General features: G+C 49.1%; 5 protein-coding genes across 5 annotated transcripts; 2 read left to right on the top strand and 3 right to left on the bottom strand.

Annotated features, from left to right (window-relative positions):
- Window positions 1-573: 573 nt before the first annotated feature.
- On the bottom strand, window positions 574-2826 carry sakA (mitogen-activated protein kinase HOG1; the record flags this gene model as incomplete). Its single annotated transcript, XM_025710338.1, has 9 exons — window positions 2308-2826; window positions 2191-2238; window positions 1959-2088; window positions 1848-1891; window positions 1675-1774; window positions 1242-1598; window positions 1090-1168; window positions 845-1028; window positions 574-781 (listed from the first exon to the last, which is right to left on the bottom strand). The coding sequence occupies exons 1-9, from the start codon at window positions 2361-2363 to the stop codon at window positions 574-576; spliced, it is 1206 nt and encodes a 401-aa protein (XP_025557932.1). The 5' UTR covers window positions 2364-2826.
- A 4775-nt stretch (window positions 2827-7601) lies between these two features.
- On the top strand, window positions 7602-9336 carry gpaB (guanine nucleotide-binding protein subunit alpha gpaB). Its single transcript, XM_025701753.1, has 6 exons — window positions 7602-7836; window positions 7927-8272; window positions 8333-8461; window positions 8528-8657; window positions 8716-8954; window positions 9008-9336. The coding sequence occupies exons 1-6, from the start codon at window positions 7710-7712 to the stop codon at window positions 9105-9107; spliced, it is 1071 nt and encodes a 356-aa protein (XP_025557931.1). The 5' UTR covers window positions 7602-7709; the 3' UTR covers window positions 9108-9336.
- Window positions 9337-11423: 2087 nt separating this feature from the next.
- Window positions 11424-15086, top strand: glpV (glycogen phosphorylase). Its single transcript, XM_025707739.1, has 8 exons — window positions 11424-11773; window positions 11837-11838; window positions 12001-12036; window positions 12089-12150; window positions 12203-12306; window positions 12376-12453; window positions 12507-14272; window positions 14329-15086. Exons 1-8 carry the CDS (start codon window positions 11620-11622, stop codon window positions 14734-14736), a joined length of 2610 nt encoding a protein of 869 aa, XP_025557930.1. The 5' UTR covers window positions 11424-11619; the 3' UTR covers window positions 14737-15086.
- Window positions 14923-17641, bottom strand: BO88DRAFT_408558 (ATP-binding cassette long-chain fatty acid transporter PXA2). Its single transcript, XM_025707738.1, has 3 exons — window positions 16989-17641; window positions 16287-16923; window positions 14923-16222 (listed from the first exon to the last, which is right to left on the bottom strand). Exons 1-3 carry the CDS (start codon window positions 17496-17498, stop codon window positions 15321-15323), a joined length of 2049 nt encoding a protein of 682 aa, XP_025557929.1. The 5' UTR covers window positions 17499-17641; the 3' UTR covers window positions 14923-15320.
- Window positions 17642-18268: 627 nt separating this feature from the next.
- Window positions 18269-18933, bottom strand: BO88DRAFT_419612 (uncharacterized protein; the record flags this gene model as incomplete). Its single annotated transcript, XM_025708402.1, has 1 exon — window positions 18269-18933. A coding segment is annotated over one exon (665 nt), but the record flags the coding sequence as incomplete, so codon positions are not given.
- Between the last annotated feature and the right edge of the window lie 48 nt (window positions 18934-18981).

The following is an 18981-nucleotide window of genomic DNA, read 5'->3' as shown; positions in this document are numbered from 1 at the left end:
TATTTAAGGTGCTGATGGCTTCGATGAAAGATAAGGAATTGACGCCCTCTTGCTCCTTAGCACTTTTATTAGGGACTACGATCTCGCACTATACTTGTATTCTATTTCCATCTCCCCACCCTCCCTCTTTAGACCCAAAGGAAATCAGAAAGACCTCAAACGTCACGAAATTAGTATGTTTTTCTCAAATTCGATTCTATGGCGCACATACGCAAATCCAACAAGTTTCCTCAAACACACACACACACACACACACAGAGGGAGAGAGGGAGGGACAGGCACAACACACCCCAATACACTCGAGTTTAATCAAAAAGAGATTTATAACACGCATGCTCATCAATCGTGGACCAAGAAGAAGTGTATATATAGCATCAAGAATGGGTAACAAAAAAATAATTCAGTCGTGTTACAGACGGGTCCAATCTCCAGTTCGTCCGACTCTCAACGCAGGTGAAAAAGTTTCCAAGCGCGGGTCGTGTGTAAACGCCTGGAAGTAAGATTGATGAAAGAGTCAAAAGAAAAATTTGGTAAGGGAGCACAAGAAGACCCGTGTCGGGCAAAAACACCATATCACAGTCCCCGCTTCCAGTCTACATACCAAGATAAATCGAAGGAATTGACGACGTCATAATCATATCGCATCGCTGCCTGCGCCTTGTCCATGGCATTATATTGTGGAACCTCCTCATGCGAAGGCCTGCTGTCCATCGGCGACTGCTCCTTCAACGAGCACTTGGCCAGCATCGTTGGCCTGGTCAATATTGTGGAAGTCAAGAATCTCCGAGTACCTACTCTTAGGTTAGCATTCAATACTTAGCAACCCTACTTCGCAAGGACCCACATCATAATCTTCCAGGTGTCCACCGGCAGGTCGGCGTCGTTGAAGGACCAATCGAACTTCTCTTCGGCCACAGGTTCGTCGGTGGGATCGTGGTAAGGTGCGAGATACTCATGCGCAAGCGCTTCGCCTGCACGGATTCGCTTCTTGGGGTCAAAAACTAGCATTCGTTCGAGGAGATCAACAGCTATGATGATGTTAGAGACCGGGCCAGCGTCGACTGATTTGATTAATGGTGATATACATACCATCTGGGTCGGCATTCTTGAACTTGCTAGCCAGAGGTTGACGTTCGCGTTTAGGCAGCGACTTGACGAATCGCAGAGTCTAAGATGATAAAAGTATTAGCGATAGATCATCGAAAGAGCAGCATTCACGGTAGCGGGGAGGAGATGCTCACGTTCTCACTGCAGATGGTCTGAATAACGTCGTCCGGCGGGGTGCCCAAAAGCTCTGTAATAATCGAAAATTGGTTGACATGATCCTTTCCTGGGAACAGTGGCTTTCCCTCCAGCATTTCCGCAAAGATGCAGGCTGCACTCCAGATATCCACTTCCACGTCGTATTTTTGCCATGTGAGCATGATCTCGGGAGCGCGATAATACCGGGTCGAGACATAGCCTGTCATCTGGGGGTCTTGAATACGGGCAAGACCGAAGTCGCAAATCTTCAAGTCGCAGTTCTCGTTGATGAGGATGTTGCTCGGCTTAAGATCGCGATGGACAACACCGGCCGAGTGGACATATTTCAGTCCTCGCTGCGGATGGTCAGCGTACGCCAGGGGAAAGATCCACGATAGAAAAAGCGCGGAAACAACTATCAGAATGGCGTACCAAAATTTGGTAGAGGAAATACTGAATGAACTGCTTTTCCAGAGGACGGGAGGTGAGGAGTCTATGGAGGTCGGTTCCCAGGAGTTCCGTGACGAAATAGCTGCGGCGATCGTCAGAATAAAAAAAGAAACAAGGCAACTTAGTGAGAACTCGAAGCAGGCAAAATTTCTTACATATCCTCGAGCGGAGAAATGAAAATATCACTGAGACTGATTATCTGCTCATAGTCAGCATTGCGGTACGGCGGATGGCGGACCGCCTCTTGGTGGGGGGTTTTGGCTAACATTTTCGTGTCGTAGATGCTTCAACAGCTTCAACTCGCGGTACGTTCTCTTGGACAGAACTGGTGTGCTGAACGGCTTCATAATCTTCTTGACTGCGACCGGCTGTGCTGTCAATTGATCCCTCGCAGAACTGAATTATACCATGACAGGCGTCAGTCCATGTGCTGTTCGGGCGGGCCACAGAAGCCATCCGCGTGGCGGCGAAATCCAGAAGAGGGGTTGTCGAACTCACCAGACGAGACCAAAAGCGCCCATTCCCACGGGCTGCAGGTCTGTGTACCTGCGAGAGAATGAGTAAATGATCGATAGATCATACTGATCTTTTTTAAATCGTCAAAAAGAGTCGCACCTGCTTGTAATTTCGAAGGTGGTGCCGAAGATTTGGGCACGCACGAATTCCGCCATTTTTGAGTAAGGATGACGGTACACCGCACTCAAGGAGGGGGGGAAAAGTGGGAGCCTCGGAGCTCGTTCTCAGGAGATCTGGGGATTAAGAGTAGAAGCCAAAAGAGACAAGAGATCGAGGAAGAGTGAGGTGGGAGAGGAGGGTAGAGTTGGAGGGGTAAAGAAAATAAGAAGCAGTAGCAGGAGAGGCTAAAGTGAACAACGACAAGAGCAAGAATAAAAATGCGGGATGTAAGTAGGAACGAGGTACAACTGGTTGTTGGTGTTGGAGAGAGAAAGAGGCAGCAAAAGACCGTAGGTGGCGCCCAGCAGGGTGTGTGTGGGGAAAACGAGTCTCTCTCTAGTAATTCCTACTAGTCCGTTGAGTTCTCAGTGCTCCGGAACGCCCAAAACAAGACCGATGACGTCCGCGACGGAAGCAGGGTATCGCAGAAAGGTCCGGCTGGGTGTGGGCACAACTTACTACTACTATTACTACTGTGCACTGTGTAAGAGCAGCTCTGCGATTCTTAGTTCCCTTTTTTTTCTTCCCTCTCGTCTACCGATCGACTACTAGTGCCACTGCCACTGTGACGCGGTCTTGTCTAGACTCTTGAGTCATACCCATTGGTTGGATTGGTTGGAAGAGGGTTCCAAATTTCAGGGAAGAAGCCCGTCACGCTTACCTAACAGTCCATGGGAAAATTTCTCCAGATGATCATATCATCATAATCATTGGCATGTAATTGATATATAGTCCTTCATTAGTTAGCAGTCTCTCTGTTAGATCTCTTGCGATGTTGTATATATAAAGAAGTATCAATGCCCCGCGGGATCTACCAGAATTGTTTCTCCAGTGCATCAGCAACAATCTCAAAAGGCGAGTAGTCATGGAATGTATTCCTGCTCTGAATACTACGTATTGTCCCAGGCTAACTACTGGTACTTACAAACATTCCAACCTAGGTATCCGGACTATGGAGAGAGAGAGAAAGAGAGAGAGAGAGTGTGTGTGTGTGGGAAAGATTCATTTCTTTCTGCAGTATACCTCAAGATCCCGTGTCAGCCCATTCATATGGCCACTAACTAGAATAATGATCGATGGATGGGCTACCATCATCGCGATCGATTTGAATACTACTCACTCACAGTAAGTATGATTCCAAGAAGGCGTCTACTACTACGTAATGCCCAACCGGGGCGAACCATACTATCAGTACTAGTTAGCATCAAGCTGTGCTCCTCGATGTCATCATACCCCCCCTCGGTGGGGCTCAGCCGGTTCCAATCAATTCCACCAATTTCGTGACGAACAACTTCCCATCGAATGATTCCTGTCCATTGATAAATTCATATCTAACATGTCGGCCGAACAACAATTTTCTCGCACACTCAATCTTGTATTCGCCAAAGCTTCTAATTCTGGCTAAGGGGGGACCCGGGGAAAAAGGACAGAAAAGGACAATCAGGTGATACTAACATTAGTACAATACTCCGTGCTGTGTATGGAAACTATATCCGGGTTTTTGTAAGGCTGTTCAGGCTGTCATGATTATTTGTTTGACAGATTGCCCTTCGTATGCCAATAATAGAATCGAGGAGTTTCAGCACAAGGAAATTTGCACGGGGTGCCAACGCAGCTACTAGTGCTCGGCAGCGGCCATGCTGCCTGACAGGAGGGGAGCGAGGTCTTAGGATGACTGACTATATGCCGATACAACCTAATTTACCCGAGATGGTCCAACCCCATCATTATCTGCGCTCTGACCATATAACTGTTTCTCTCCCAACCCTGATACTAAGTACACAAGATTTCAAGTTCGGAGCAACCGGTGGAAGACTGGTTCTCATATCTGCAAAGAGTTGTGGCACAATGGAGGTACGTTTCGACAATGGGCAAATGCCACATGACATGCCGCTTTGACACGGCCATCCCTGCTGTACTACAACAGACTGGTTTCATGTTGGCATGAAGAAAGGAACGTCCTACAGCATGACCGTTCTATGTGAGGGGTTGCAAAGCTGATGTCAAAACACCGGATGAAGAGTTCCTGTTGTCAACTGCGAGATCAATTGACGGTGTCTGATTCGAGTCATTATTGACTGCTCTACATTCCTAAGTATATGGTCCACTGCATATCTTATTTTCCAATGGTCAGTTAATATCAGCATGAATACTGCAGTCAACACATTGAAATTGGCTCCGTTGGGAATGGGACCAGCGGTACTCTGTAGACTCGTTGGCATGCTACTACACGAGGTAACGTCTAAGCCCGGTAGGTCCATGAAGCCGCATTCTATGTAACCTTGATTGTAGCCAGTGACCGCGACTAACGGTTCTGGACAATGCTTATGCTTCTCACGCTCAATATCAATCAACATGCCACTGTAAGCTGCAAAGCGTCGCTGTGAATACGTAGACAAATATATAGACAGATACAAGACAGGGCCAATTAACCTCGAGTGGAAGCGTAATGTCACCTGTCCGTGTCTCCAGAGTCCAAAATTGTAAGATGCGACGGGCAAGCAACATTAAATCTGAGCGCGAGCTGCTGACATGATATGAATATAAGCGGCATGTCATCCATCATTCCATTGCATTTGGATTCGGTTGTCCATCCTCAGTTTTCTTTCAGTCGCATGGCACGCTCTCGAGGTGAATTTCTGCTGTTGTGTAAAGAGATGTTTGGGTTTTACCACACCCTCTTCTGTTCCTACAGCATGGAATTCTGATGGGCAAGAGCATAAAAATGGATGTAACTATGGTGAGGGGAAAGAAAAAGAGCTAGGGGTGTCTTTAGTTGTGGTAGCTACAGCCAGTGTTTCATGTGCACATGGTTGTTGTCTCAAAACATTTCTCCGATCCAAGTTCCTATTATTAACGCAGGATTCGAGGGCAGTGGGGGGAAAAGAGGAGTTCAAAACGGATACTAGTGTACTCCATAGTGAGAAATTGAGAAAACTTAGACTCAAGTCATTCATTTTCGGATACGTCCAGAGCGATCATCCAGGACAGGATGCTCGACAAGGGGCGCCCCTACGCTAGTATTCTTGATACAGTCAAAACATGGCTATAACACAGTTTGGTACTTTGAAGTCAATTGGGGGTTGAGCTGACTTTTATCGACAGGCCAGCGAATACTGGTTTCTACCATGCTTAAGTGCAAAGTACTAAGTCGATTGGGACTGTTGGATGATGCTATTGGATGTAGCGACAAGTGACCAGGTAGCCTCATGAATTGCCCGGGTAGTCTGACGATCTTCTAAGCACACAAGTGTTCCACTCGGGTGCTGTTGTTAGCCACAGCCTCACTTCATGTGCTGCTGGGCAAGATGATGGTCTGAAAGGTAAATGAAACCGAGAAAAAGATACCATCAATACGAATAAGAAATACACAATAATTAACCAAGGAAGAATTGTATCATATAAAAGATCTAAGTATATAAGGGGATCGACACTCACTCCCTGCGTCAAGAAAATATGCGAAAAATGTTTGTTTGGATATTCAGGAGCACGGGGTACCACCGAATCGGCTCTAGACCAGATGTGACACAATACCGTCAATAGAGAGTCAAACCCTTCACTCGGGGTTTGTGAACGCACAGTAGTAGTAATAGTAGTAAATGTTGGTTGAAGGAAAGGGAAGAATACAAGACACACGCTAAAATATTACGAGCGACAGAGAAAGCCTAGCTAGGCAAACTGAGTGTGCCCTGTCTGGCCTGACTCGTTGTAATTGCTGCCACTGGCGTTTTGAGCTAGTCCCTTTTTCTTTTTGCCTCCCCCGACCTGCCCACAAATCTGACCAGTGACCACAAGAATAGTAGTAGTCTAGTAGTAGGCAAAGCGTGGGTTATTTTCCTTTAGGGGCTAATGGGGGAGGGTCTCAAAGAAGTAGGAGTACTATCTCAGACATGCTCTGGAGAGGGAGAACTTTGGCCATCAAGTGAACCCGACCATTGACATAAAGATCGGAATAGTAGAGGGTATTATTATTATTGTTATTTATTTTATTATTATTATTATTACTATTATTATTGTTGTTGTTATTTTTTGGGGGGGGGGGGAGGGGAGAGGGACTATTATACTTACATTACAACCCCAAGATCGATCAGATCCATTCACCCATTCAAACCCCCATTTAGCGCCAGAAGTTCTTTCTCTCCTCTCTCTTGGTCTTCTCCAGCTTTGGTCTCTCACACTCTCCCTTTATGTCTTTCACTCGCGGTAAGCTTGGGTCGCCCGGTCCACGTTTTTCCCAAATACCCACCCGCGCCCCTACGATCGAGCGAGTATGTAATCCTCTCCTCTGTCTTTCTGCCATCTCCACTTCCACCTGTCTAGATGACGATTGGGAAACATCCACAACTGGCCCATCCATCCCATCCCATCCCATCCCCATTCCATCCCATCCTCTCTACCAACCACTACGAACTAACCTTCCATCAATCAATCACATCCTACCATTCACCTTACTCCTCTTCCTCCCTCCACCCCCTCATTTTCCCTTTCCTACTAATTAACGCACACGAACTTATTTCTCCTTTATAATGACCAGTAATAATACCTAATTCCTTTTCATATTCACGTCCGCGCATTATTTCCCCCCCCAATTCCCATCCCATCCCAATCCCATCCCATCTCATCTCATCTCCTTCCTCCCTTAACTACTATTACCCGCCTGATTGATCGACCCGACCGACAACTGATCCCCATTGCTTACATTATCTCACACTCGAGATCCGCGCTCTCATCCACTCTCCCACATCATCCCCCCCCGATCGACTTTAACTACCCTTCTTAGCGTCAGGTCGTCATTCTCGCTCGCTTTCCTGCTCCGCAGTTGGTCCTCTTGACACCCCTCACCCTCTCGATCAAACCTCCAGCAGAACCATCCTACTCCGCGCTTGGGCTCGGCGTCTTTTCGTTGCTTCGCTGTCTCCCCTGCTTTCTTTCCACCTCCTGCGTCACGAGCCAACACCTCCGCCCACCCCCGGGAGCTTGCAGTTGTCGTCGCTCCGGCCTTCCCCGTTTCGACCTCGAGCCGTCTGTTGTGGCTCTGCCTCCGGCCACTACGCGCGCAAGCCTCGATCCCTGATCGAACTCCATTGTCGATCGCATATACCACCGTCTCTCTTGCTCTCCCCATATCCCGATCGCAGCAGCGATATCCTCGCCATTGCGCCGTTCATAACCTTCCGCGCCGCACTCACATCTGTCTGCTTGGGTCCTTGGAGCTGCCACTCGTCTGGGTATTCGCCTCTCCCGTCGGCGTCGGGTCTCAGCGTCCTGACAGGTTGATGCCGTATCATTCCGCAGGCAGCTGATGGGTTAGCTTTTCGCTGTCTGGGAATCATACCGAGAATATGGGTTCGTGTGTGAGTACGGAGGCGACAGGAGATGCGGAGTCGAAGCGGAGGAGCCAAGCAATCGACCGAAAACTAGAAGAGGACTCTAGGCGACTACGGCGAGAGTGCAAGATCCTATTGCTTGGTTAGTTGCATTCCCCTCATCCGGCTATACGAAGGCCGATGCTGCTTCAAGCTCAACTCTCGCTAACTGTGATCTCGTGTGTGATGTTAGGTTCCGGAGAAAGCGGCAAGTCGACCATCGTCAAGCAAATGAAGATCATCCACCAAAATGGGTACACAGTTGAAGAGCTGGCCTTATATCGCCTAACGGTCTACAAGAACCTCCTCGATTGTACCAAATCTCTCATAGCAGCTTACCACCAGTTCTCGCTAGAACCTTCAAGTCAAAAAGTCCGCGACTACATCCAATTCCTTTCCGATTATAACATTGACCCTGATCCAAATATACCCCTGGATTCTCGGGTCGGCGATGCGATAACGTATCTCTGGAATGACCCTTGTACTTCCAATGTGCTGGAGCATCAGAACGAATTCTATCTGATGGATTCTGCGCCATAGTAAGTGCTTGCGTCAACCGAGTTCTGCCACAAGCACAGCCGCTGACCGAGTCCTTTTAGTTTCTTTGATGAAGCTAAGCGGATAGCTTCCCCAGATTACATACCCAACGTAAATGATGTACTCCGCGCGCGAACGAAAACGACAGGTATATATGAGACGCGATTTACCATGGGCCAGCTTAGCATACAGTATGACCTGTCCTCTCCATGAAGCCGACCCCTGTTTCATTAACAATCTGCTGACTTATCACATAGTATGTTCGATGTTGGCGGCCAGCGGAGCGAGCGGAAGAAGTGGATTCATTGCTTTGAAAACGTAACATCCATCATCTTCTGCGTGGCGCTGAGTGAGTATGACCAAGTATTACTGGAGGAGAGCAACCAGGTATGTCTCGTAGCGCTTCATCGCCCTGCCCATGTGCCCCTGCTGATCTCGTTTTCAGAATCGCATGATGGAAAGCTTAGTCCTGTTCGATTCCGTGGTCAATTCTCGATGGTTTATGCGAACGAGCATAATTCTATTCCTAAATAAGGTCGATCTGTTCAAACAAAAGCTTCCTCGATCTCCATTGAACCATTACTTTCCGGACTATTCAGGCGGCAATGACGTGAACCGGGCGGCCAAATACCTTCTTTGGAGATTCAATCAAGTTAACAGAGCGCATCTGAATCTCTACCCTCAGTAAGTTTTGATCAAACCTGTTCGTGCTGTGTAATCACTAATTCGCCCTCAAGTCTGACTCAGGCCACCGACACGACGAATATCCGTCTGGTATTCGCCGCTGTTAAGGAAACAATCCTGCAGAATGCCCTCAAGGATTCGGGTATTCTGTGAGGCAGCTATCGTTAGAAGAGCAACTAGACCCGGTTTACGTTACCGAGATTCTCCACTTTGGCGATTGCCTACATTGTGTAGAGGCCGTCCTATCTGCCCTCTCACTAGTCAGTCTTCCGGCCCGGTGTTAGTGATGAACCTCATTTCTCTCTGAAGCTTTGATGCTTCTGATTTGCACCCTGTTTGCAGCTTTGGCGTTCGTTATCTTTTGATTTTCTTTGTTGCGCATGTTCATCACATTGTGTTCAGTCGGTAGGCATCGGCGTTACGGTGCGAAGTTGACCTCACAGTTCAATGTGCCTGGCGCTGGGTTGGTTCATGGTCATTGGAATTTGTGGCATGGTGTCAATTTTTCCTTCTCATTTGTGATCATTTCAGGATGATATGTTTTTTGGGGCTTTTCTATCTGCATCGGCCATAACAGACCACGTCCAACTCCTGAGGCTGATCTTCAATCAATGAGCTCAATGTCTTCAATAACAGGAAGAGGGAGCTACAGGCCTTGGCATTACATTCTTTGCACGTGGACTGCGCAAAGCCTTTTGATATCCTGTTTCATGCCCCCGGAATTCCCTATAACCCTTTTCTTTTCTTTTGCCCATGACTTGACTCTGCATCTAATGGCGATCTCTCTTTACATACTTCTCTAATTTTCTATGCTATTACCCAGCATTGTGTTTTACTCGTTGCTGTTGATTTTCTATCGTCCTGTCTATACCACGCAGCTTCTTGTAGCGATCCTATGCATGCAATTGATCTCTTACCCATGAAATGTCACCGTGCCCTTTGTGCAGTGATGTTGCCCATTGCAAGCGGAGCGGCTCCCATCAGATGATGCTGTAACGCGTGCTGCTTACTGTCTTGAAGTCGATGTTACTTTTTTTATTTTGGACGTTCTCTTGCCCGCCCAAAAGGCGAGCATATCTAGGCTAAAGCCAGTTGTGGCAGTGCCTCCAGACATCATCCCCGTCCCAGTTGATGGTTGAGAGTGTGGCCAGGCAATTCGCAGCGAGGTCGACTGGGCATGTAGGTATGGAAAGCTCCGAGCGCCGCTTCATGTTGGTTTCTTTCGCTAGTCCACGGGAACCAGTCAAGACATTGGAGAGGGCTTGCATCGTGCAAAAGGTCATGGGAAACGCCCATGGCTCGCGCGGAGTTCCTCGAGCTCAGACCGTCGATCCTAGCGCTCGAATGAAATGATAGACGGGGGAGAACGTTGATGACCCGCCGATCGGACAGGAAGGTTGCAGTGCGGGGGTGGGGGGGACTGAGGCCGGAGATGGACTGGACCCGGAGGACTGAGCTGCGGGCGGGTGATTAGTAGTGGTTAGTAGATTTATTCCAAAGAGCTGTAGAAAGGAAGATGCAATCAAAAGAGGGAAAAGTAAAGAGAAGAACAAAATTAGTACATTGTATTGCAGGCATCAATACATGTGGTTGATGACCAGACCTGTAGTAGCAGTAGCAGTAGCAGTAGCAGTAGTAGTTCTGGCGACCAAGAAAGTAAGTACTAGTAACTAGCAACTGTTAGTAGTAACTGGAGTAATTGAAAGGAGTAGGTGTTTACTTACTATACGGTACCAATACCCCTTCACCCAGTCCAGAGTCAATCCTTCCTCCATCCACTCCACTGGTTACTACTTACTTCCTCCCCTCCCCGATCACCATGCGTCATAGCGGCAGCTCCGGTCAGGCCAGACGGCGACTGTCAGAGGTGGAGCAGTGATGAATTAGTTCATGCTGTCTTGTCTCGTTTTTGTCGCCTAAAACCCCTCAATCCAAGGAAACGTTGTGACTTCTATTGAGTTCAGGCCCAGTTCCGGACAATCCGTCAGTCTCAACACACACCCATCCTCCTTCATCATCCAATGCTGGCCTAGCATTCAAGGAGCTACACGGCAGCTTGGGGCGTTGCCCAGTTACTCTGCTCAATTTGCGAATTGAGCTAGTTGGGAGTTCCATGAAAGCCTAGACACTTGCCTCGCACGACATTGCATGAGAACCCGGGGGCCAAACGTATGATCATCCATTCCGGATTCCTGTTCGATCCTCCATCTATCGTCAACTGTCATCCCAGACTTCGATATTACCCCTCCCGGTTGTCTCGTATGCCCTGCTTTGATCCCAGCATTGCGATTTAGACACCCTTGTCACGCGGTTGATGGAGAGACAGGGAGGAGGGTGGGGGGAGTGAAGGTCGGTCTGCTACTCTCTATTCTTACTATAGTGAAGTATAGTCAGTCCGTGGTACTACTTACAATACCTCGCTCCCACCTCCCCTCCCACTTCCTTCCTTCTTCTTTGTCTTCTTCCCCCCTCCCCCCCAAATCTTTCCCCCCTTTTCTCTTTCGCCTTTTCCCACTATAGGATTCGAGGCGCTTCCTTAGCTCAGGCTTCTTTGTTATTGAATGCCTCATACTCAAATCGTTGGGCTAGTCTATTGACCTATCCGCCGCCATAGACTTCTTGAACTAGCTAGTGTTTCCGCCACTTCAACGCTTGTTCAGCTACAATGGCCTCAGAACAGCCTCGTCGTGAAAGAAAGCCTTCGGTTGGAGCTCCAGTGTCTGAGCTTCAGGGACCCATTGGTCCCGGCTTTAGTCGTCCCAAGCACAGACGGACCTTCACTGGCTTCGGACCTGCAGAGATCAAAAGTGTCGAAGCTAGTATTCCGGAGCATCTTAGGGAGGCGTGAGTATTGAACCTAATCCAACTCTTTGTCGTGATAGCCGTCGCTCTCCATAGCTGCAAAGCTGCAAGCTTGTTTCATATCAAACCGTCATTGGAGTATATCGCTGACCTGCATTGTATCCTAGATGGCGGAAGCACGTAGGATAATTGATGACGCGCTTTGAGATCTGAGATCATTTTGCTAAGCCTGCGTTTGTCATAGTCCGTCAATGGATTTGCCAACAAAGAAGAATTCGAAGTAAGTTGGATAACACATACAGCGTCGAGCAATTCACTGATGATGTGAATAGGATGAGCTGGTCCGCCACATCGAAACTACTTTGGCTCGCTCCTTGTACAACTGTGACGAATTGTACTTTGACCCTCGCTGGACAGTATCAGGGAACGAACCGCTGACGTATTAGGGCCGCATACTCTGGAACCGCCCTAGCCTTTCGAGATCGCTTGATCATCGAATGGAATAAGACGCAACAGCGACAGGCTTCTGCCGACCAGAAGCGAGTGTATTGTGAGCGGATCCTTGAATCACTTAGGCCATCATTCACTTATCTGTGATAACACTGACAACCCTTGCCAGATCTTTCTCTCGAATTTCTTATGGGCCGAGCTCTGGATAATGCCATGCTCAATGTCGGCTTGAAGGACGTCGCAAGAGGTAGGAGTCCTGGAACAAAAGCCCAAAACATCCTACTAATTCTATGAGATAAGAGGGTCTGAAGGACCTTGGCTTCCGAGTCGAAGATGTCATTAGCCAGGAGCATGATGCTGCGCTGGGAAATGGAGGTCTTGGACGCTTGGCTGCGTGCCTACTTGACAGTCTGGCGACATTGAACTATCCAGCCTGGGGCTACGGTCTACGCTACCGTTATGGTATTTTCAAGCAGGAAATTGTAGACGGGTATCAGATGGAAGTCCCCGACTACTGGCTTGACTTCAACCCATGGGAGTTCCCTCGGCATGAAATCACTGTCGATATTCAGTTTTATGGCTGGGTGAAAAAACACCAGGACGAGAATGGTAAAACCATCCACTCATGGCAAGACGGCGAAACTGTGCAAGCAGTAGCATACGATGTTCCTGTCCCGGGCTATGGCACACGGACCACGAACAATCTTCGGCTGTGGTCTTGCAAGGCTTCCAGCGGAGAGTTCAACTTCCAGAAGTTCAACGCTGGCGATTACGAAAGTGCTGTCGCAGAGCAACAACGTGCGGAGACAATCTCTGCGGTGCTCTATCCGAATGACAACCTTGACAGGGGCAAGGAGCTAAGACTTAAACAACAGTACTTCTGGTGTGCTGCCTCTCTGTTCGACATTGTCCGGAGATTCAAGAAGACCAAGAGAGCTTGGAGCGAGTTTCCCGATCAGGTTGCCATTCAATTGAATGACACTCACCCAACCTTGGCTATAGTCGAACTTCAGCGCATCTTGATTGATAACGAAGGTCTCGAGTGGGACGAGGCTTGGGCTATCGTGACAAAGACCTTCGGATACACGAATCACACGGTTTTGCCAGAGGCCCTGGAGAAGTGGTCTGTCCCATTGGTGCAAAATCTGCTACCACGGCACATGCAGATCATTTTCGACATCAACTTATATTTCCTCCAGCATGTCGAGAAGAACTTTCCGCAAGATAGAGACTTACTGTCCCGGGTGTCGATTATTGAAGAGTCCCACCCGAAGATGGTGAGGATGGCTTACATCGCGATTATTGGCTCGCATAAAGTCAATGGGGTCGCAGAACTACACTCAGATCTATTGCGGACCACTCTTTTCAAAGATTTTGTAACAATATACGGCCCGGACAAGTTCACCAATGTCACCAATGGAGTTACTCCACGTCGTTGGCTACACCAGGCAAACCCACGATTGTCTGATCTAATCGCTTCCAGACTCGGAGGATATCAATTCTTGACTGATTTGACACTTCTAGACCGGCTCGAGGCTTTCGTCGACGACAAGGCATTCCAACGTGAATGGGCCGAGATCAAGACCGCGAACAAGATTCGTCTCGCTAAACACATCAAAGAGACCACCGGTTACAGTGTAAATCCACAGGCTTTGTTTGATATTCAGGTCAAGCGTATCCATGAGTACAAGCGGCAGCAGCTTAACATCTTCGGTGTCATCCACCGATATTTGAGGATCAAGTCAATGTCTGCGGAAGAGAAAAAGAAGGCACTGCCGCGCGTGTCGGTCTTTGGAGGCAAAGCAGCCCCAGGCTACTGGATGGCAAAGACCGTTATTCACCTCATTAACAAAGTTGCATCCGTGGTAAACAATGACCCTGATGTTGGTGATCTTTTGAAGGTGATATTTGTTGAGGACTACAACGTCAGTAAGGCCGAAATCATCTGTCCAGCGTCTGATATCAGCGAGCACATCTCTACCGCTGGTACGGAGGGTAGCGGTACTAGTAACATGAAATTCGTCATGAACGGTGGCTTGATCATTGGAACTTGCGACGGTGCTAACGTATGAAGCCCTATATCCCGTCTGCGATGCTAGCACTGACCATTGCCCCTGTATAGATCGAGATTACCAGAGAAATTGGGGAGCAGAACATATTCCTCTTTGGAAATCTAGCAGAAGATGTGGAAGAGCTTCGCCACCGACACCTCTACGGCGATTTCCAGCTTGATCCTCACTTGGCTAAAGTCTTCGATGCAATTCGTGGCGGCATGTTCGGTGATGTCAACAACTTCTCCGCACTCATCGCGTCCATTGTTGAGCACGGAGATTACTACCTAGTGTCTGACGACTTCAATTCGTATATCACCACGCAGGATTTGGTAGATGAGTCATTCCAGAACCGCGAAGAGTGGTTGGCCAAGTCCATCACCAGTGTGGCACGCATGGGTTTCTTCTCGACCGACCGCGTGATCAATGAGTACGCCGAAAGCATTTGGAATGTAGAGCCCCTCGAGGTGGAGAATTAGACAGTGGCCATTGTTGAAGTTGGACTCCTGCATCATCTAGTCCTTCTTTTCGGTTTGCCGTTTTGTCACCCGCTCTATTCTTCCGCTTTTCTTTCCTCTTGGCGAGTTGGATTGAACTTCTAGTATTACATGGATCCTACACTCGTAACGCTGCCCGATGAACAGGAGAGAGATGCTTATGACGGAGCCATTCACTCACTCAACAGTGACTCATTGTTTGGATCAGCAATTATCAAACAGCTATATTCTATGCAACTAACTGTTCTTACAAAGTTCCATACGTCTTCTACATTAATCATGAATGTGTAAGTTGCCCCAAACGCGCTACACATGCCATAACGCAACCATTGCACGACAAGTGACACAGCGATGACAACTATAAACCCCATATATACTCTATATCCCTTCCAGAGAACGGACACGTGAACGAAAAACGGCCCTAAGCGCTCAATTCAGCCATACGCCTCTGCAACTCTGGCACCATGCGAAGTTGGAGGTCCAGCTCCTCCTTCTCGCTGTAACAAACCGCCGTGTTAGCTCATCTCCCATGGTGGAGCCACCAAAACAACTCGGAGCGAAGCAACTTACTCTTCCAACTTGAGCCGCCTTTCCCAGTCCAGACCCGTAAAGATGTAGCTTCCTTGCCCATCAAACTGCAAAATCTTCTTGTGATATTTCCAAAGACTTCGTCGGTGGGACACAGTCATCAGCGTAGTACCTAGCTTCTTGGCTGTTTCGTACATGACCCGTTCAATCTCCAAAGTAACCGAGGAGGTACACTCGTCCAAAATGGCGAACTTTGGCCGATGATAGAATAGTCTGGCCATGGCTATCCGTTGTTGCAGACCGCCAGATAGGACGTCGCGCCATTCTTCCTCGGCGTCCCAACCTCCAGGGCGATCAACAACGGAAGCGATCTCCACGACCGAGAGGATCTCGTAGAGATCATCGTCGGTAATGCCCTTGGCGCGCATTTCGCGGACACCATCTGGGTAAATAACTTGTTGGCGGAGCGTACCTCGCGAAAGATACGGGCGCTGAGGGATGTAGAAGATGTCGTCAAATCGGGGCTTCTTGACTTGGCCTCCGTAGACAGGCCACAGGCCACCGAGAATTCGAAACAGGGAGGACTTGCCGCATCCGTTTGGTCCAACAATCAGAAGGTGGTCGCCTGGGTGCACGGTGAAGGACAATTTGCGGACCAGAACATCGCCGTTTGGTGAAACAATAGGGACGTCAGTAAATTCAATTGAATCACTTTCCTCGACGACTCCGCGACCGGATAAGATGGCGGTGTTCTCTTCTGTGGAGGCGGATGACACTAGCTTCTTCTCGAATCGGCCGGCCAAGAGGTCGTCCATAACCTCTAGCAACGAAGAGACACGGGCTGTGTGACCAGCTAGTTCGGAGATTTCTTTGTAGGAGAACATTAGACGCCCAAAGGCGTCTGAGGAAGAAAGCAGCATTCTTCGATTGGTAACGAAGCCTGTTTGATGCATGTCAGTCATCGTGCTGATGTATAGGTTTCTAGACTGGGTGCAAATGCTTACTCTCGGTACGGTCGCCCATAGTTTGAGTGACTTGGCCGGGAATGCGGAAGAAGACAGGGATACTGCAGAGGATCAATCCCAAGGCACCCCAGAAGTACTTGATGACGAAATCCTCCATGAATCCGTGGTATAAGCGCCTGCGAAGAATGCGGTTCACGTGTTTAATCAAAGTAAAGTAGCCCTTATCCAAGGTGTCCTTTTCTGCCTCGTGGCCGTGGTAGAGAGCCACCTCTTCGCTGTAGTCGATCAAGCGCGAGTGCAGGAACCGGAACTCGCCTTCCAGACGTGCTTCGTCGGCCACATATTTGCCAAACGGTGGCGTCAAGGCTCGCATAACATTGGCGGATAATTGCACCAAGAGGCTCATGATAAACAGGCCTTCTCCACCCACACTCTTGGAAAGAGAGTAGTTGTAGATGGCCATGTCGAGAATCGGTTTTGCCAGGTTGGAGTACAGCTCTGCCAGGCTGTCGGAGAACCTTGAAACATCTACTGTGATGAGCTGGTCGGGGTTCTTGACCCGATCGTCCAAAGCGGATATGGCATAGAACGTCATGTTCGACAAATATTTGTCATGGATGTAGTCTGTCAGGCGTTTGCGATAGGAGAGAGCGAGTTTGCATTGGTGATAAGATAGCTACCGCAACACAGAAGGGACTTAGCTCCTGGACCTTTCTCTTCTGTGGGTATGAAGCCACTTACCATGGAGTTCGTGAATGTCGCAGGAACTGCCACTATCATCCACCACACTAGCCCCAGCAAGAAGTCCCTGCCTCTCCCTCTCACCAGATTGCTAACCAGCCGGCCATCCAGCTCGGCCACATACAGACTCAGCAGTGTCCGCAGCACCAGGAAGACACTGTGGCCAAACAGAAGCCGTAACTCTTTGCTCCGCCAACCGGGGATCACGATCTTCAAGAGACGAAGCAGATTGCGAAAGAATTCCCGGTTGACTTCGACCTTTTTGCGCGGACGATCGCCGCCTTCGCCAAGACTACTGGTTCCAGGGCGTCGGCGCAGTTCTTCCTGGTGCTGGGAGGCGGCCTTTTGCTCGGAGATGGCATTATGGACGCGTTTCACGAGAGCGGCGAAGAGAGCTAAATACACAGTACGGGAGATTTGTTTACGATGACGGAGGTAGGTGGCAGCCAGGCGGGAGAAGAGGTGTCGGATGGACCGCTCGGGCGGAAATAACTTGGATTGCGCAGCCATAGTTGCGACGTGAACCCCGGATGTGTAGTTAGCCGAAGTCGATGACGGCTAACATGACCGGTGAGGACAAATGGAAAGGAGGGGAGATGAAGAGGGACGAGAAGGAGGATGAAGATGAAAAGAGAGGGAGGGAGGGAGGGATGGAGGGAGGGAGATATGATGGGGAAGAGGAGCGAGGGGATGACGATGGAAGGATGATGGATGGGGGCTTGACATGTGAATAGGCCCGGGGGCTCCTTCCCTCCCCGGATTCTCGGGGCCTGCCGAGGATGTCCGCCTTATCTAAGCGGGGAACTGTTTACATTCCACTCTACTATTGACTATTGTTTAACTCGTTCACCGTCGCTAATATTTCAACGCAGAGTTATTATCAACATCAACACCCTACCCTCACCACCTCTTGTAGTACTCAACTTCCTATATGCCCCAGATTCCCCCATGCACCTTCAGCACCAACGCCTTTACCCACCCTTAGCCTAGATTTCCCCCCTCCCCTAATGAAAAAGAACAACAAACAATAGGTAAAACGAAAGGAAATTGCCACCGCAGATACACATCGCATGTGCGAAGTAGATTACAATACAGATAATGTCACGCTTGTCGGTGACCTATATACAAACAAGGGCCATCCTCTGCCGGCAGAGATCCCAGTCATCCGTTCATACAGAAATAGTAGCCCCATCGCCAGCTAGACGAGGGAAGAAGCACCTGTGGGTATGAACAAAAGCCAGAAATCGGCTATGATTAACCCAGTCAACCCAGGTTCCAACTCAGAAAGAAGCCTGCTGATCTGATTCGGTATCGTCGTTCCCATTGCTCCTGTTAGACGATGTCCTTTTGCCACTGTTGAATTGCGCAGCGATTTGGCTTTGCCGGAACTTCTCGAAGGTTTCCGCATCGTTCTTACGAGCGGCCCATAACTCCTCCACCGTGGTACCCAGATCTCCCAGCGCTTTGTCCGCATCCACACTTTCAAAAGGTGTGTGGGTTTGTTCCTCCTGCAGACGATCAAGTTTATCACGCAAAGCGGCCATATGGGACTCTTCAAATGAGAAGGCCGACATATCATCGTCAGCCTGATCGAAGGAAGGCCGGAGGAAATCGCGCCGAATGTTTTGCCCGAGACGGTGAACATGACCTTCCTCGGAGGTCATTGCGCGCGAATGAAGCGAAGTAATCGAGCTTGACCGCGATAGTCGGACGGCATAGTGCTCCTCCTCGTCATCTGCCACGGCCTCGGCATCAGCGCAGGTGCCATTCAGCTGGGTGTTTTCAGACACGGGCCCGTTCCATCCGTCGTCGTTGGAACCCTGTGAGCTAGTATCCTGAATCGCATACGATGGGATGGACTGGGGTATGATGCGGGTCTCAGGATATTCGTCTTCGAATCGCTGGATCATGCGCTGTAAGGTGAAGTCGAGGAATTGGAGACGCCCTGCAGTGGTAGAGCTGGTTAGCGTCACCGTCTAAGATGGGGGGGGGG

Source organism: Aspergillus vadensis, assembly GCF_003184925.1.
Source record: "Aspergillus vadensis CBS 113365 unplaced genomic scaffold BO88scaffold_32, whole genome shotgun sequence".
Lineage (NCBI taxonomy): Eukaryota > Fungi > Ascomycota > Eurotiomycetes > Eurotiales > Aspergillaceae > Aspergillus > Aspergillus vadensis.
This window is presented reverse-complemented; position numbering and strand designations above follow the sequence as displayed.

Bases quoted from the DNA above. Each gene is read 5' to 3' on its own strand.
- gpaB (XM_025701753.1), top strand. From the start codon at position 7,710: ATGGGTTCGTGTGTGAGTACGGAGGCGACAGGAGATGCGGAGTCGAAG. The intron at 8,462-8,527 runs GTATGACCTGTC...CTTATCACATAG, and splicing joins ATGGGCCAGCTTAGCATACA to TATGTTCGATGTTGGCGGCC. The intron at 8,658-8,715 runs GTATGTCTCGTA...TCTCGTTTTCAG, and splicing joins TACTGGAGGAGAGCAACCAG to AATCGCATGATGGAAAGCTT.
- glpV (XM_025707739.1), top strand. From the start codon at position 11,620: ATGGCCTCAGAACAGCCTCGTCGTGAAAGAAAGCCTTCGGTTGGAGCT. The intron at 12,307-12,375 runs GTGAGCGGATCC...AACCCTTGCCAG, and splicing joins CGACCAGAAGCGAGTGTATT to ATCTTTCTCTCGAATTTCTT. The intron at 12,454-12,506 runs GTAGGAGTCCTG...CTATGAGATAAG, and splicing joins CTTGAAGGACGTCGCAAGAG to AGGGTCTGAAGGACCTTGGC.
- BO88DRAFT_408558 (XM_025707738.1), bottom strand. From the start codon at position 17,498: ATGGCTGCGCAATCCAAGTTATTTCCGCCCGAGCGGTCCATCCGACAC. The intron at 16,924-16,988 runs GTAAGTGGCTTC...GTGTTGCGGTAG, and splicing joins CGACATTCACGAACTCCATG to CTATCTTATCACCAATGCAA. The intron at 16,223-16,286 runs GTAAGCATTTGC...TGCATCAAACAG, and splicing joins TATGGGCGACCGTACCGAGA to GCTTCGTTACCAATCGAAGA.